Below are 17,880 nucleotides of genomic sequence, written 5' to 3'. Positions count from 1 at the left end.
ACTGTAGGATGAAACTCTGGACTTAAACCATCAGCCTCGGCCATTGCAAGGTCTTAGAATAGCTGATCATGGTGTTTCTGTCTGTTCTATAACTATCAACCTCCCCAAGCTAGTAGACATATCTGAAATATAACATATCAAAAGTTTTTACTTATTCTCCAAACAATATTTGTTGTGATCATTGTTTTTGTTGATGCTACAAAAGTAGTGATTAAAGTTATTATGATACTCAATCGGTGTTGTTAATAAGCTATATATTCCACTTCTACAGTGCAACTTTTGTCTTATATGCCATATGGGTACTTTATATTCTGTGTCTTAATACAGAGATCTCTATAGCTGATTAAAGAGAACTGAGAAAGTTGCTCCACCATTGTCCTCCACCCATAGCACAGATCTCTGATCCAGAGGCACAGCAGGCTAATGAGTGTGTCATTAAGACAGGAGGTGCTAGAATACAGATTTTTTTACTCCCACTCATAAACTTAGAATCGTGTATGTATGCTTTTCTTACTGTAAGTACAGAGGGCAATGTTTGTGAGGCAAATGTAAGGAGATTTGTTTTTGAAATAAACAACACAATGACAAGGTTTCAAAATGTTAATTTGATACAGTGTGTTCTCATGAAAATAATACAATGCCAGAAAGAGGGGAGTCATGGTGTTATGGAAGAGTTCCATCAGATGATGCCTCCCCAACAGAACGTGCCTCCACTCTGATGGTTTTGTTACCTCAGACTATGATTCCCTCCACACCCAGATGGTATTTACGTATCTATATCAGTCTAAAGATGAGTTATGTTATGATTCATACAGTATGAATCATATCTCACCTTGAACCTACATGCATTTAAATACCATCTGGGTGAGGAACTAATACAATTTTACATCATTCTCAGGAATAGCTGGTCTTAACAGTATCTTAATAATGTATGCATGTGAGTGTATTATTTTACAGAATGTGGAACAGGTTCTTGAACAGGTTGATAGATTCATCCCAGCACTGAGCACAGAAGGCTACAACAGCAGTGACGGTCCCTCACACTGTAAGCAGGAGCACAATGTCAGAGGAGGTATGTGTATATGTATGTATTGTGTAATGGCGCCGCCCTCAGGATGACGGCATATTTGCAGGTTTTTCATTTCCGGTTTATGAAAAATGCACGTAATTCAAACTGACAACAAGTTGACTGTGCTTTTGGAGTTTGTTGAAAAACAATAGATCTGTGTGAAACCTCAAGATGAACAACGAATCGTCAGAGAGCGAGTTGGACGTTACGGTTGAGAGGCTGAAAATGAAATATCTGGAAAGGAAACGGGTTAGTAACGTGTATATAGCTAACAAGCAAACTAGCTAAATATTTAGCTAGCTTACAGTAACTAGCTAGCCAGGTAGATAACTTTAGCTAGCGGGTTTGATTGTTCCCTTGGTAACAACCCCGAGTGCTCCAGATGTCTAACTTTGTTTTCTAGCTAGCTGGATCACTCGGAGTCGTTACCAAGAGACCAAGCAAACCAGCTAACGCTAGCTAGTTAACGTTATCGACTTAGTTAGCTAGCTAAATAGTTAGCTAACGTTAGTTGGCTTGTTATTACTAGTACTAGGTTGTGCACGTACGTTGCAGTGACTGAACTTGCTATAGCTCACTATTGCCTTTTGACAGGTCTCTACAGAGCAGAAAGCACCTGCGCTGAGTGGAAGACACTACCATGGTGGGCAGCAGAGAGTTGTGAAGTCCCCCAGGTCTAGACGCACCACCACCAGAGAGATGAGAGGTTACAACAGAGCTTTACAGGAGCTGTTCCAGGCTGTCACCAACCCTCCAGACAGGTCAGTCTTTCTCCAGGCATTTCTTTCAGACCAACACCTTGTGTTATAATTGATGGGGCCAAGCTACCATATGCCACTGATGTGTAACTGTCTGCTTACCCAGGTTGTACAGTGACTGTAGTCGGGGTGACAGTGAGGAGGACCTGAGTGAGAACTATACTTTCAGCCCTCTCCTGGACACACAGATCCACTACACAGAGACAGGTGTGTGTGGGGTCTTCTTATATTCAGCATGTCTCAACAGATGTAGCTAGATAATGCATTGTTTTTATGTTGAGAATAAAGGTATTATATTCATATTAATAATAATCATACCAATACTGCTTTCTTCAAACTGAAAACACTTGACAAAAAAAACAGTGTGAGTTTTTCTGTTTCAGATGTGACCCTGCCCTCCAGCCTGGCCCGTACCCTGGGCTCCCGAGAGACTGAGTCCACCGTAGACCTGGCCAGAGAAGAGGAGATGAGGGGGGAGAAAGGGGGGAGAGGGGTGAGGCAGCAGCAGTCCTCCCCTGTCCTCTCCCCCTCCTGCCCCTCAGTGATGGGACAGGTCTACCAGGAGATGCTGCACATCTACCAACAACTACAGGCAGAACGTTTGAGCCAGCAGCAGTGGTCAGCCCAGCTCCAGGACAGAGAGAACAGACTGCTACAGCAAGAGGAGGTAAACACACATCTTCAGCAATCCCTCAAGGTTGAATATGATCTCTTCTTCACAGGGTTTTTTTAAGTGCATTGTGTGAGCGGTTCTGAAAATGTGTGTATTCCGTCAGAGCCGCAGTGAGGAGGTGAGTCAGCTACAGGAGCAGCTGAGCGAGAGAACCAGGGAGAACAAGAGGTTAAAGTCCAGCTTCAACTCCATCAAGGAACTCAACGACAACATGAAGAAACAGGCAAGCATCTGCTTCAGCTGGCTGCTTTTTACCTAAGATCATGTGTCATTCGGAAAGTTTTCAGACCCCTTGACTCTTACCACAGTTTGTTACGTTGCAGCCTTATTCTTATTGATTAAATCGTTTTTTCCCCTCATCAATCTACACACAATACCCCATAATAACAAAGTAAAAACAGGTTTTTAGACATTTTTGCAAATGTATAAAAAAATTTGGTTCAAGTCTGTGCTCTGGCTGGGCCTCTCAAGGACATTCAGAGACTTGTCCCGAAGCCACTCCTGCATTGAACCCGATCGAACATCTCTGGAGAAACCTGAAAATAGCGGTGCAGCGATGGTTCCCATCCAACCTGACAGAGAAGAATGGGAGAAACTCCCCAAATACAGGTGTGCCAAGCTTGTAGTGTCATACCCAAGAAGACTCAATGATGTAATCGCTGCCAAAGGTGCTTCAAGAAAGTACTGAGTAAAGGGTCTGAATACTAATGTAAATGTCATTTTTATGTATTTTTCTAAAAACCTTTTTTTGCTTTGTCATTATGGGGTATTGTGTGTAGATTGATGAGGAAAATAAACAGGCTGTAACGTAACAAAATGTGGAAAAAGTCAAGGGGTCTGAATACTTTCCGAAGGCACTGTATATGTATGTATATTTATATAAATCCACATAACTTTCCTCCCTCATGATGCCATCTATTTTGTGAAGTGCACCAGTCCCTCCTGCTGCAAAGCACCCCCACAACATGATGCTGCTACCCCCGTGCTTCACGGTTGGGATGGTGTTCTTCGGCATGCAAGCCTCCCCCTTTTTCCTCCAAACATAATGATGGTCATTATGGCCAAACAGTTCTATTTTTGTTTCATCAGACCAGAGGACATTTCTCCAAAAAGTACGATCTTTGTCCCCATGTGCAGTTGCAAACCGTAGTCTGGCTTTTTTATGGCTGCTTTGGAGCAGTGGCTTCTTCCTTGCTGAGCGGGCTTTCAGGTTATGTCAATATAGGACTCGTTTTACTGTGGCTATAGATACTTTTGTACCGGTTTCCTCCAGCATCTTCACAAGGTCCTCTGCTGTTGTTCTGGGATTGATTTGCACTTTTCGCACCAAAGTACGTTCATCTCTAGGAGACAGAATGCGTCTCCTTCCTGAGCGGTATGACGGCTACGTGGTCCCATGGTGTTTATACTTGCGTACTGTTGTTTGTACAGATGAATGTGGTATCTTCAGGAATTTGGAAATTGCTCCCAAGGATGAACCAGACTCGTGGAGGTCTACAATTTATTTTCTGAGGTCTTGGCTGATTTCTGTTGATTTTCCCATGATGTCAAGGAAAGAGGCACTGAGTTTGAAGGTAGCCCTTGAAATACATCCACAGGTACACCTCCAATTGACTCAAATTATGTCAATTAGCCTATCAGAAGCTTCTAAAGCCATGACATAATTTTCTGGAATTTTCCAAGCTGTTTAAAGGCACAGTCAACTTAGTGTATGTAAACTTCTGACCCACTGGAATTGTGATACAGTGAATTATAAGTGAAATAATCTGTCTGTACACAATTGTTGTAAACATTACTTGTATCATGCAGAAAGTAGATGTCCTAACCGACTTGCCAAAACTATAGTTTGTTAAGAAGAAATTTGTGGAGTGGTTGAAAAACAAATTTTAATGACTCCAACCTAAGTGTATGTAAACTTATTGATATATATATATATATATATATATATATATATATATATATATATATATATATATATATACTCCAGTATAGATTTGGCCTTTGGTTATTGTCCTGCTGAAAGGTGAATTCGTCTCCCAGTGTCTGGTAGAAAGCAGACTGAACCAGGTTTTCTGCTATGATTTTGCCTGTGCTTAGTTCCATTCAGTAAAATTTTTTTATCCTGAAAAACTCCACAGTCCTTAACGATTACAAGCATACCCATAACATGATGCAGCCACCGCTATGCTTGAAAATATGGAGAGTGATACTCCGTAATGTGTTGTATTGGATTTTCCCCAAACATAACCCTTTGTATTCAGGACAGAAGTTAATTGCTGTGCCGCACTTTTTTCAGTGATAATTTAGTGCCTTGTTGCAAACAGGATGCATGTTTTGGAATTTTTTTATTCTGTACAGGCTTTCTTTTTTTCACTCTGTCATTTAGGTTAGTATTGTGGAGTAACTACAATGTTGTTAATCCATCCTCAGTTCTTTTCTATCACAGCCATTAAACTATTTAACTGTTTTAAAAGTCACCATTGGCCTCATGGTGAAATCCCTGAGCGGTTTCCTTCCTTTTCGCCATGTGAGTTAGGAAGGATGCCTGCATCTTCGACTAGGTGTATTGTTACACCATCCAAAGTGTAATTAATAACTCCACCATGCTCAAAGGGATATTCAATGTCTGCTTTTTTTACCCATCTACCAATAGGTGCCCTTCTTTGCGAGACATTGGAAAACCTCCCTGGTCTTTGTGGTTGAATCTGTGTTTGAAGTTCACTGCTCGAACTGAGGGACCTTACATATAATTGTATGTGTGGGGTACAGAGGTGAGGTAGTGATTCAACAATCATGTTGCTCCCGAGTGGCGCAGCGGTCTAAGGCGCTGCATCTCAGTGCTAGAGGCGTCACTACAGACCCTGGTTCGATCCTGGACCGTGTCACAACCGGTCGTGATTTGGAGTCCCATAGGGCGGCACACAATTGGCCTAGCATCGTCCTTTTTTGGCCAGGATGGACTGCCATTGTCAATAAGAATTTGTTCTTAACTGACTTGCCTAGTTAAATAAATAAAAAAACACTTATTGCACACAGAGTGAGTCCATGCCACTTGTTATGTGGCTTGTTAAGCAAATATTTACTACTGGACTCATTTAGACTTGCCATAACAAAGAGGTTGAATACTTATTGACTCAAGACGTTGTGAATACTTTCTGAAGGCACTGTATGACTGTCTCAACTGACCACAGGAGGGCGCTGGTTCTGATTGATCACTTAGTTACAACGTTGTGTAGTGAGTTGCTCTGAATAAAAGTGTTTACTAACTGTTTGTGTTGTATGATTGTATTGTGTTCAGCTGAATGAGCTGAGTGAGCAGAACAAGCGTCTGGAGAACCAGTTCAGGAAGGTCCAGGCTCGGCTAGAGAACCTTCAGGTAGGAAGACACACAACAAGCAAAATAGACCTGTGTTATTCAGACCCTCAACCCCTATACATACTGTCTGTTATTTTTCATGTGATTTTCTCTCTCTAGAGGAAGTATGAATTCTCTATGGCACAGAAAGGGAGAGAGAACGTTTGTCAGAAGGCTATTGAGTCCAAACCTTCTAAACCCGAGAAAAAAGCCACCTCCAAGCCAGCCAAGGTGTGTATGGTATATGTAATTTCCGCTGGGAACGCTGGGTACTGACTACTAGTGTTTTTACTGTGTTAACTGTGGTTGTAACTAATGCAGTCCTAACCCCACACATACTCCCTGATGAAGACTCATAGACTGGTACCGTAATTATTCCAATCAACAGTGGTGGTGGTTGCTTCTAACTACCTTTTAAAGTCCAATTTCTTGTCAATGAGGTTGTTTGGAAAACACACCATTTAGTATGGCCAGATTCTAACCATACTGGTTACTGGTTGTCTCATTCTGCAGGGTAGTGTAAGTCCCGCCCCTCTCAGGCTGCTAGCTTTGCTATTGGACTGGATTCTAGACGGACAGATGTTTCCTCCAGTAGCAGGAGACAGCAGAACAGCCCAAGGTCAGCAGCACACGTCACCAGTGGTCTCTCTCCACGACAGGTGCTCTAAGGTGGGAGGACTGGACTCGTCCAGGGGGTTGTTTTGGCTTATTACGCTATGTGTTTATCTTGTTATGATGTCCCAGGCTTTGTGTTGATCCTGTGTTTTGTAGTTTATATTGTGTTGTTGTTGACCTCCTGTCTCTAGGTTTTGCCTCTGTTGGTTGAGCAGCTGCAGCAGTCCTCTGCATCACCAGACCCCTCTGGTACCCTGACCCTGATCAAGTTTATATATTGGAGCCTGAGCGAGATAGACAGCAGCACACAGGTAATACACAACACCACACAACAACACTACACAACACAAACTGAGAATGCATTCTCTTCCCAGCTGTGAGAAGAAAGTAGAATTTTGTTTTCATGCTGCAGACATTATGTTATTGAATCCCTTGTGTCAGACTGTGTCCTGTGCTGGCCTGGCCAGTATGTGGTTAATTAGTGTGGGGTACATTAGAAGTTATCAGGTTGTATTAGTCGTATGTAGAACATGCTGTGTGTGTGTCTGGAGAACAGACATCACACTGACAGAGAGAGGCTCAGACCCAACTGGATAGAATCTCTGTCTGGTTCTCAATGAAAACTCCCAGCCCAGCGAGTCACCAACAAGCATAGATGCCATCCCGGATCCAACGCATCTCAGAACCTAACCGCGGGGAGTGTGTTTGTTTGTCTGCCAGTGTCAGGGCAACTATTTGATGTTTAAACTGGAATCTCATGCTGTAGTATTACAGCAACGTGTTGAAGGTGAACCACAAGGCCAGAAACGTAATCACAACACTGGACTCCCACTGACTAACTGAGTACGTGTGTGTGTCTGTGTGTAGCCGGTGGCTCTGTCGTCCACTTTGCGGCGTCTGGGGGAGGAGGTGTCCAGGGTTCCGACCCAGCAGCAGGACCCCAACGGCCCTCTGAAGACCAGGGGCCCTCCTCTACCTCCCTCTCTGTACAGGAGTCTCTGTCCCCACACACGTCTCCTCTCCTCCCTCATCATCCTCAGGACCATCACCCAGGGTAAAACACTGCTACACTACATAAACACACAATGTCTAATTTGAACACTTATCCAATAATTCTATATTCTTCCTAAATCCAAGGGATATCCTTTGATATATCTGCTATTTCTTTTTTGGTGTAGTTATGTGAAGTCCCCTGCAGAGGGCAGTGTGGTTTTCCATTGGGTATGAATACAGGTTTATAATTGTCTCTTTCTAGTGAGTGTGTAACTCATACAGTAGTACTGTGCTCTATAGAGAGACATGCAGCTATCAGTCAATCATCCAACCAATCAAATGTTATTTGTTTTGTGCTTTTCACAAATACATTTGTAAGCAAGTTCTTAACAGCAACCCAGGCCTAAACCCCCAAAGGGCAAGCTTTCTGCCAGGTTGGCTCAGCTCTGTCTCTGGATGGACATGAAACTGGTTTGTTCATATAGGAAGAATATTTCTTTAATAGGTACCATGTCAGACTGAGGTATCAGGCTCCAAAAAGCTTTCAACCGTCTACAGAAAAACATCTGAACTAATAAAAACCTGTCTGCAGACAGACAGACAGACAGACAGACAGACAGACAGAAGGGGTTAGAATGAGACACTTAGCTGTTCATGCTGTGGGTCTGGGTCGTGTAAAGAAAACAAAGCTTTCTGGAAACTCAGCGCCTTAATGGGTTTGGACCAGAGAGAGAAGGAGGCAGGCAGGCTTTGGGTCAGGGGGGTTCTGGTGTACCCCTCCAGCCCCCTGGCTAGGCCAGTTACAGACTACAGTGCTTTGTATCTGGAGATCATCAGTGACACAGGCCCCATAAAGATGTCTTCTCAGTAACCAGGATGTCTCTCCTAGCCACTCTCACTCTGTCTGCTTATACTGGGTTGTTCATTATCCACTACTCCTGTCTGTACCGCTCTGACTAGGGGAGAGAGGAGCAAGCAGACATGCAGGGCAGGGCAGAACAGCAGTTTGTCAGTGTGATTTATCCCTGGGGCTTTAGACAGACCTGTTCACTGATCTCCCATGTCTAGGTGAGCCTCCAGCTGGGATGGGATAAGTGTTGGTAGCAGAGAGATGGGGGTTGGATTTCAGTGGCACTGTCCAGGTTGTCTGTGTGACCTCCGTCATAACTCCTCTTTTCCCTCCAGCTGACATCCTAGCCCAGGTGTTGGACTCCCTCCACAGTGACCTGGTGTGTGTGGATGTCCGGGGGCTGTTTCTTCAGTACGGGGGAGTGTCTGTCCTCCTAGCCCTGCTCCGAGGAGGGAAGGGGGGGCTGCAGACTCCCGTAGACATCCTACTGCAGCTCAGCGCAGAGTCACGTAAGTATAGATACACTACTTCTCTCACGATTAATCAAAGGTAACCTGTGTGTGGTGTGAAATGCATATCCCACTCCCCCTGAGACACCCTCGGCGAGTGGGGTCACAGCCATTGACGCCGACCCTGGTTAAGTGCCTTGCTCAAGGGCAGATCGAGAGATTTCACCTGCTCTGCTCGGGGATTCGAGCTAGCAACCCTTTGGTTACTGACCCAACGCTCTAACCACTAAGATACCTGCCACCGTCAGCCAGTGCAGCTCAAAGACCCATGAGTATGGAGACACCCCACAGATTCCCACCACAATATGCTCTCTCCATAACAGTACAGTTACAGTATGCTCCTACTATGTGCTTTATGTTTGACTAATTTGTGTCATTGGCTGATACTGAACAAAGTGTGTGTGTGTGTGTGTGTGTGTGTGTGTGTGTGTGTGTGTGTGTGTGAGAGAGACCCTGAGCAGAGCTACGCCCTTGGTCCACTAAAGTCTAGTGCGGCAGGTGGAGATCTCAGCACCCCACTATGATTTATGGGAGAGAGGGAGAGCAGGTGATTAGAGTGGTTTACAGGGGAGTAATGAGGTGAGTGTGAGTGAGGCCATGACGGAGAGTTGGGGTTCACACCTGAAGGTCACCACTAAACCGCCTGGGTCACCGCCTGACACACACCTCCCCTGTCTTGTACTACTGCAGGCTTGCTCAGTGTCTGCCTATAATGCAGCCTCCTCGACCCCTGTACAGTACGGTATGGCTGGGTTCCTTCATGCAGTTCACACCAGAAGGTCAACTCAATTTCCCCTCTGTAGCTGCCCTGTTAAGGCGCCTGCATACTAGGTTCGGTTTGGTCCTAGCAGAACTTGGTTAGGCAAAGTGAACGTCTGTGCCTCGCATACTCCCTTAAGACTTTCGCTTAAATAATCCGAAAAAAGTGGCAAAAGTACTGTTTCTCCATCTTGAGATGCCATAGCCAGTATACATGTCCTCAAAATGGTCTGAATGAATATAAGATAACACAAGAAATGTCATGAATTTTTACGTTTTTTGCCTAAGATGTTTGGTGCCGTATTTGTCAAGTAAAAATGTTTGCATGAAAACAAGTTGTCTCTCGTTGAATGACAACAAACACTTCATTGAAGAACCCCTACAGTTGCCTCAAGAAAACATTTTGTGACACAAACAGTCGAAGACAAAACTAACAAAAACGTCACAAAATGTCGTATGTGCTCAAACTGTTTTGGATGGGAAGCATGCGGACGCCTTAATACAGTACGCCTGCGTAGTGTCTGTCACACACACACACACACACACACACACACACACACACACACACACACACAGAGGTCTGGTTCACACCTGCAGGTCACCCTCTCCCCAGTGTGTGTCCTGTCCTAGTGTCTGTGCCCAAGGCAAAGCCCCCATATAACTCTCTCAGGCTATATTACAGTAATCCAGTCCATGTGTCCTATAGAGACAGGGGGAGAACCAGGGGGGACCATAAAGAGAACCCCCTCCCCCCTAAATCAGCCAGGACATGGACCATTCTACCACTGACCCATAGTGTTTGGAGTTTCTCTCCCCGTCCCACATACAGTAAGGCTTAAAGAGCCAGAAGAGAGGAGAGGCTAGGGACCAGATGGAGGTGTCTAGCTCTCTGCTACAGTAACAGGGATGGACCTCCTGGGTCTCTGCAAGTCTGCTAAAGTACAGTAGCTACAGTAACACCATGAGGCTGTCTCTAAAGCAGATTGCTTTTTCACGCACAATTACCCCCCAAATGACTCTACTCTTTTATTCCCTATTGAACCTATCACAGGGAAAATAAATGTTTGAATTGAATCCCCCAGGTCATTTTTGTACGTGTTTTTTTGCACGTGTATGTGTTCTTAGTCAACTGAACTAGTAAAATTAAAAATGTGTTGATTGTAAAAATAGAAATGTGTAGGAATTTTGGGGCAGTTCTCTGATGGTTATGAGAAGTACTGTGTCATGTTGGATCAATGACTTTGTCACATATTCTACAGTTGTGGCCAAAAGTTTGGAGAATGACACAAATATACATTTTCACAAAGTCTGCTGCCTCAGTTTATATGATGGCAATTTGCATATAATCCAGAATGTTATTAAGAGTGATCAGATGAATTGCAATTAATTGCAAAGTCCCTATTTGCCATGCAAATGAACTGAATCCCCCAAAAACATTTCCAAAAACATGTCAGTGATTCTCTCGTTAACACAGGTGTGAGTGTTGACGAGGACAAGGCTGGAGATCACTCTGTCATGCTGATTGAGTTCGAATAACAGACTGGAAGCTTCAAAAGGAGGGTGGTGCTTGGAATCATTGTTCGTCCTCTGTTATACATGGTTACCTGCAAGGAAACACGTGCCGTCATCATTGCTTTGCACCAAAAGGGCTTCACAGGCAAGGATATTGCTGCCAGTAAGATTGCACCTAAATCAACCATTTATTGGATCATCAAGAACTTCAAGGAGAGCGGTTCAATTGTTGTGAAGGCTTCAGGGCGCCCAAGAAAGTCCAGCAAGCACCAGGACGTCTCCTAAAATTGATTCAGCTGCGGGATCGGGGCACCACCAGTACAGAGCTTGCTCAGGAATGGCAGCAGGCAGATGTGAGTGCATCTGCACGCACAGTGAGGCGAAGACTTTTGGAGGATAGCCTGGTGTCAAGAAGGGCAGCGAAGAAGCCACTTCTCTCCAGGAAAAACGTCAGGGAGAGACTGATATTCTGCAAAAGGTACAGGGATTGGACTGCTGAGGACTGCGGTAAAGTCATTTTCTCTGATGAATCCCCTTTCCGATTGTTTGGGGCATCCGGAAAAAGCTTGTCCGAAGAAGACAAGGTGAGCGCTGCCATCAGTCCTGTGTCATGCCAACAGTAAAGCATCCTGAGACCATTCATGTGTGGGGTTGCTTCTCAGCCAAGGGAGTGGGCTCACTCACAATTTTGCCTAAGAACACAGCCATTAATAAAGAATGGTACCAACACATCCTCCTAGAGCAACTTCTCCCAACCATCCAGGAACAGTTTGGTGATGAACAATGCCTTTTCCAGCATGATGGAGCACCTTGCCATAAGGCAAAAGTGATAACTATGTGGCTCGGGGAACAAAACATAGATATTTTGGATCCATGGCCAGGAAACTCCCCAGACCTTAATCCCATTGAGAACTTGTGGTCAATTCTCAAGAGGCGGGTGGACAAACAAAAACCCACAAATTCTGACAAACTCCAAGCATTGATTATGCAAGAATGGGCTGCCATCAGTCAGGATGTGGCCCAGAAGTTAATTGACAGCATGCCAGGGCGGATTGCAGAGGTCTTGAAAAAGAAGGGTCAACACTGCAAATATTGACTCTTTGCATCAACTTCATGTAATTGTCAATAAAAGCCTCTGACACTTATGAAATGCTTGTAATTATACTTCAGTATTCCATAGTAACATCTGACAAAAATATCTGAAGACACTGAAGCAGCACACTTTGTGGAAATTAATATTTGTGTCATTCTCAAAACTTTTGGCCATGACTGTACACTTAATGTTGTGATTGTAGTCTGTCCAGACTTTTACCATACTGCCTGACTGGCTCTGATTTGACTTATCTGAGAGAAACATGCTGAGATCTATGCCTCCTTGTAAGACAGAGTTAACACTGACAATATGGACTCTGCTTGATCTGAAATCATGTAGATTTACTCTCGTTGGCTGAGTGGAATTGATTAGCATCTATACTACGACTGGAACACTTCAGCTGGGTTCCTGATCCATTCTGCTCGCAGCAGAGGCTGGTTGTACCCAATGATCAGGGATGACCCATCATAGGCCCGATGATGGGATGACTGAGCAGGTTAACAGGTGTAGACAGGACTGTGTAGGGTTCTTCAGTGGAACTGTCTGTCTGCCTGTGTGTAACAGTGCCTGTTAACTATCATCAATCATTTGAATAGCCACGCTAGCTTCACCCTCTTGTGGGTGCTAGCAAGCAAGCTAGATAGTGCTATGCATCAATAGCCAATCCAGTAGAGGCTGGAAGCTATAGTGAGCTTTGATTGGTCAATCGTGCCGCGATATCAGAGTATTTGCATAAAGTTCAGCTTTCCCCAACTTAGGTCCCGCCCTGTTCACCCTCTCTCGCCCATGCTCGCATCGCCCACCGGTCCCCCGCCTACGTCGCTCCCTCCATATAAAATAAATGGCTTCCGTTGTTTCATCACCCACATCGTCTTCAGTTAACAGTTACCGTAAGGTTCTTCAGAGCAACTGTCTGTCCTTCCATCTGTATACCTATCTAAGTGTTTCCCTCTCTGCAGGGTATCTGTCTGAGTTCCTGTCTGCTTGCAGCACTGAAGAGTTCTTCCGTACAGCAGCTCTCCTTGTGAAGAACCCCAGACTAGAACTTCCTCTTCTGGAGAAACTCTCCATCATCCTACAGAAACTCTCCAAGATCAGGTGAGACAAACTGATCGGTTGTGATGAATATTGTCAGGCTGTAGATGAGAGGTGACCCACAGCACCTTCCAGCAGAACCCTCTATTTAACCCTGTATAGGACCAAAGAATATCTACTAATATAAGACCTAGTAATATAGGACCAAAGAATATCTAGTAATATAGGACCAAAGAATATCTAGTAATATAGGACCAAAGAATATCTAGTAATATAGGACCAAAGAATATCTAATACTATAGGACCAAAGAATATATAATAATATAGGACCTAGTAATATAGGACCAGAGAATATCTAGTAATATAGGACCAAAGAATATCTAGTAATATAGGACCAGAGAATATCTAGTAATATAGGACCAAAGAATATCTAGTAATATAGGACCAAAGAATATCTAATACTATAGGACCAAAGAATATATAATAATATAGGACCAAAGAATATATAATAATATAGGACCTAGTAATATAGGACCAAAGAATATCTAGTAATATAGGACCAAAGAATATCTAGTAATATAGGACCAAAGAATATCTAGTAATATAGGACCAAAGAATATCTAGTAATATAGGACCAAAGAATATCTAATACTATAGGACCAAAGAATATATAATAATATAGGACCTAGTAATATAGGACCAGAGAATATCTAGTAATATAGGACCAAAGAATATCTAATAATATAGGACCAAAGAATATCTAGTAATATAGGACCTAGTAATATAGGACCAAAGAATATCTAGTAATATAGGACCTAGTAATATAGGACCAAAGAATATCTAATAATATAGGACCAAAGAATATCTAGTAATATAGGACCTAGTAATATAGGACCAAAGAATATCTAATAATATAGGACCAAAGAATATCTAGTAATATAGGACCTAGTAATATAGGACCAAAGAATATCTAGTAATATAGGACCTAGTAATATAGGACCAAAGAATATCTAATAATATAGGACCAAAGAATATCTAGTAATATAGGACCAAAGAATATCTAATACTATAGGACCAAAGAATATCTAGTAATATAGGACCTAGTAATATAGGACCAAAGAATATGTAGTAATATAGGACCAAAGAATATGTAGTAATATAGGACCAAAGAATATCTAGTAATATAGGACCTAGTAATATAGGACCAAAGAATGTCTAGTAATATAGGACCAAAGAATATCTAGTAATATAGGACCTAGTAATATAGGACCAAAGAACATCTAGTAATATAGGACCTAGTAATATAGGACCAAAGAATATGTAGTAATATAGGACCTAGTAATATAGGACCAAAGAATGTCTAGTAATATAGGACCAAAGAATGTCTAGTAATATAGGACCTAGTAATATAGGACCAAAGAATATCTAGTAATATAGGACCTAGTAATATAGGACCAAAGAATGTCTAGTAATATAGGACCTAGTAATATAGGACCAAATAATATCTAGTAATATAGGACCTAGTAATATAGGACCAAAGAATATCTAGTAATATAGGACCTAGTAATATAGGACCAAAGAACATCTAGTAATATAGGACCTAGTAATATAGGACCAAAGAATATGTAGTAATATAGGACCTAGTAATATAGGACCAAAGAATGTCTAGTAATATAGGACCAAAGAATGTCTAGTAATATAGGACCTAGTAATATAGGACCAAAGAATATCTAGTAATATAGGACCTAGTAATATAGGACCAAAGAATGTCTAGTAATATAGGACCTAGTAATATAGGACCAAATAATATCTAGTAATATAGGACCTAGTAATATAGGACCAAAGAATATCTAGTAATATAGGACCTAGTAATATAGGACCAAAGAATATCTAGTAATATAGGACCTAGTAATATAGGACCAAAGAATATCTAGTAATATAGGACCTAGTAATATAGGACCAAAGAATATCTAGTAATATAGGACCGATTATTACAAGATCCGGTGCATTTGTAGCGTGTGGTGCTAGGTATACTATCATTCATAGACCCAGTGTAACATACCTTCTGTTTTCTGGTTTTCACAGGAAGAACAGGCAGCTGTTTGAGCGCTGCTCTCTTAATCTGCTGCTGCAGGAGATGCACAGAACAACTGACCCTACACTCACCTTCTTGTCATTGAACCTTAGCTCTATACTACTCAATCTGAAATAACACACACTCACACGTATAACCTTATTGTGGTAGTGATTTTTTATTTTTGTCAAGTTTTGTAATATGTTTTTATATGATCTCAACCTATGTAGTGTACATTGTTTTGAACATGTTTACCATCTGCTATGAAATGAGCATCATGTTGGGAGAGGCTATAGTGTTTGTCTCATGCATTCTGAGGTAAAGATGATTTCACTAGGAAGCTTTTAAAAGCAATAAACTATGGGAAACAGTGTTTGATTTCTCTGTCATATAGTTATGAAATACATTAGTTTATGTCATATGTTTTCTATAAACCTGTTTGTTTGTTTGTTTGTTTGTTTGTTTGTTTGTTATGGACTAAAGCTGGAAGTTTTTAACGAGTCCAGAATGGTTCTGTTTGGTGAGGAGACACTGACAGACATTTCTGTCAGTGTCTCCAGACATTTCTGATCTCTCCTCTGTAAAGAGCCCTGTTAGTCAGTATGTTGAATAAAACATTTAATTTAAACTTTGCTGGTTCGTCAGGGTGTTGGTCCCTGTTCACCTTGGAATTTCAGTTTGACTATTATTATACAGACTTTTCTAAAATGTTGGTCTGCTGCTTAGTTTCTTCATCACCTCACAAAATAAAAGTCCTGCATAAGTGTGTGGTGTTGGCAAGCAAGCGCTGCAGAACAGTCTTATGTGGGTGCATGAACCAGTTACTTTAGTAAGGCTCTATAACAGTCCTAAACACTTACTGCTTCAGAACCTGTCACTGATTTACTGACTTTCATTACTTCCATTACTCACTATGGGCCACAGTGGGCCTGCTATATGTCTCACACACACACACACACACAGCCCCTGCGCAGCGTCAGGCCCTGAGCTGCGGTCCCTATAATTTATGTTAGTGTTTCCCAGTGGAGTAGGTCTCAGTGCAAACTCAGTTAAAGATTCCCTGGCTTCCAATCTGTCCAGTCTACCTCACGAGAACACTATTTACCTGTCTAATGTTAGTGGCTGTTGCTTCACCACAGATATAGTCAGTCCATCATGTTGGAATTTACAGACCACCAAATGTATATTATTTCTCTGAGTTGGCTGAGTTATAAGATGGCAGCAGGGTGATTCAGTTAAGGCATTGTGCATCAGTTATGTACTTGACTGTAAATCTAGTCCTGAGAGAGTGTACTGTGAGTGGAACCATGTGGTTGGCAAAGTGCTTGGTGAGAGAGCGAGCACGGCCACAGCAGCCTGTTGGCCTGGGTATTCACTCCTTATTAATGAAGGGGACTGGGTCTTGTCCTGAGCTCTCTCTCTCCCTGTACTATTCAGTTCCTCCCTTTACTCTTACTTTCTTATACCCTGTTTATACCAAAGTATGTGGACACCCCTTCAAATTAGTGGATTCGGCTACTTCAGCCACACCTGTTGCTGACACGTGTATAAAATTTGATCACATAGCCATGCAATCTCCATAGACAAACATTGGCAGTAGAATGGCCTTACTGAAGAGCTCAGTGACTTTCAATGTGGCACTGTCATAGGATGCCACCTTTCCAACAAGTCAGTTCGTCAAATGTCTTCCCTGCTAGAGCTGCCCAGGTCAACTGTATGTGTTGTTATTGTGAAGTGGAAAGGGCTGAGCCGTGAAGTGGTAGGCCACACAAGCTCACAGAATGGGATCGCTGAAGCGTGTAGCTCATAAAAATCGTCTGTCCTCAGTTGCAACACTCACTACCAAGTTCCATACCGCCTCTGGAAGCAACGTCAGCACAATAACTGTTAGTCGGGAGCTTCATGAAATAGGTTTCCATGGCCCGAGCAGCCGCATACAAGCCTAAGATAACCATGTGCAATGCCAAGCATCGGCTGGAGTGGTGTAAAGCTTGCTGCCATTGGACTCTGGAGCAGTAAAAACATGTTCTCTGGAGTGATGAATCACGCTTAACCATCTGACAGTCCGACGGACGAATCTGGGTTTGGCGGACTCCAGGAGAACTCTACCTGCCCGAATGCGTAGTGCCAACTGTAAAGTTTGGCTGTTTTTTTATGGTTCGGACTAGGTCCCTTAGTTCTAGTGAAGGGAAATCTTAACGCTACAGTATACAATGACATTCTAGACGATTCTGTGCTTCCAACTTTGTGGCAGCAGTTTGGGCAAGGCCCTTTCCTGTTTCAGCATGACAGCGTGCAAAAATCGAGGTCCATACAGAAATTGTTTGTCGAGATCGGTGTGGAAGACCTTGACTGGCCTGCACAGAGCACTAACCTCAACCCCATCGAACACCTCTGGGATGAATTTCAATGCCGACTGTGAGCCAGGCCTAATCGCCCAACATCAGTGCCCGACCTCACTAATGCTCTTGTGGCTGAATGGAAGCAAGTCCCCGCAGCAATGTTCCAACATCTAGTGGAAAGCCTTCTCAGAAGAGTGGAGGCTGTGATAGCAGCAAAGGGGGACCAACTCCATATTAATGCCC

General features: G+C 42.9%; 1 protein-coding gene across 1 annotated transcript; it reads left to right on the top strand.

Annotated features, from left to right (window-relative positions):
* Positions 1-940: 940 nt before the first annotated feature.
* On the top strand, positions 941-15,927 carry ccdc138 (coiled-coil domain containing 138). The gene is made up of 13 exons (XM_029711728.1): positions 941-1,318; positions 1,664-1,830; positions 1,934-2,034; positions 2,211-2,494; positions 2,604-2,723; positions 5,799-5,876; positions 5,976-6,086; positions 6,369-6,524; positions 6,662-6,781; positions 7,338-7,524; positions 8,649-8,822; positions 13,146-13,284; positions 15,307-15,927. Exons 1-13 carry the CDS (start codon positions 1,241-1,243, stop codon positions 15,431-15,433), a joined length of 1,842 nt encoding a protein of 613 aa, XP_029567588.1. The 5' UTR covers positions 941-1,240; the 3' UTR covers positions 15,434-15,927.
* The last annotated feature ends 1,953 nt before the right edge of the window (positions 15,928-17,880 follow it).

The sequence above is a fragment of the Salmo trutta genome, chromosome 24 (genome assembly GCF_901001165.1).
Source record: "Salmo trutta chromosome 24, fSalTru1.1, whole genome shotgun sequence".
Taxonomy (NCBI): Eukaryota; Metazoa; Chordata; class Actinopteri; order Salmoniformes; family Salmonidae; genus Salmo; species Salmo trutta.
This window is presented reverse-complemented; position numbering and strand designations above follow the sequence as displayed.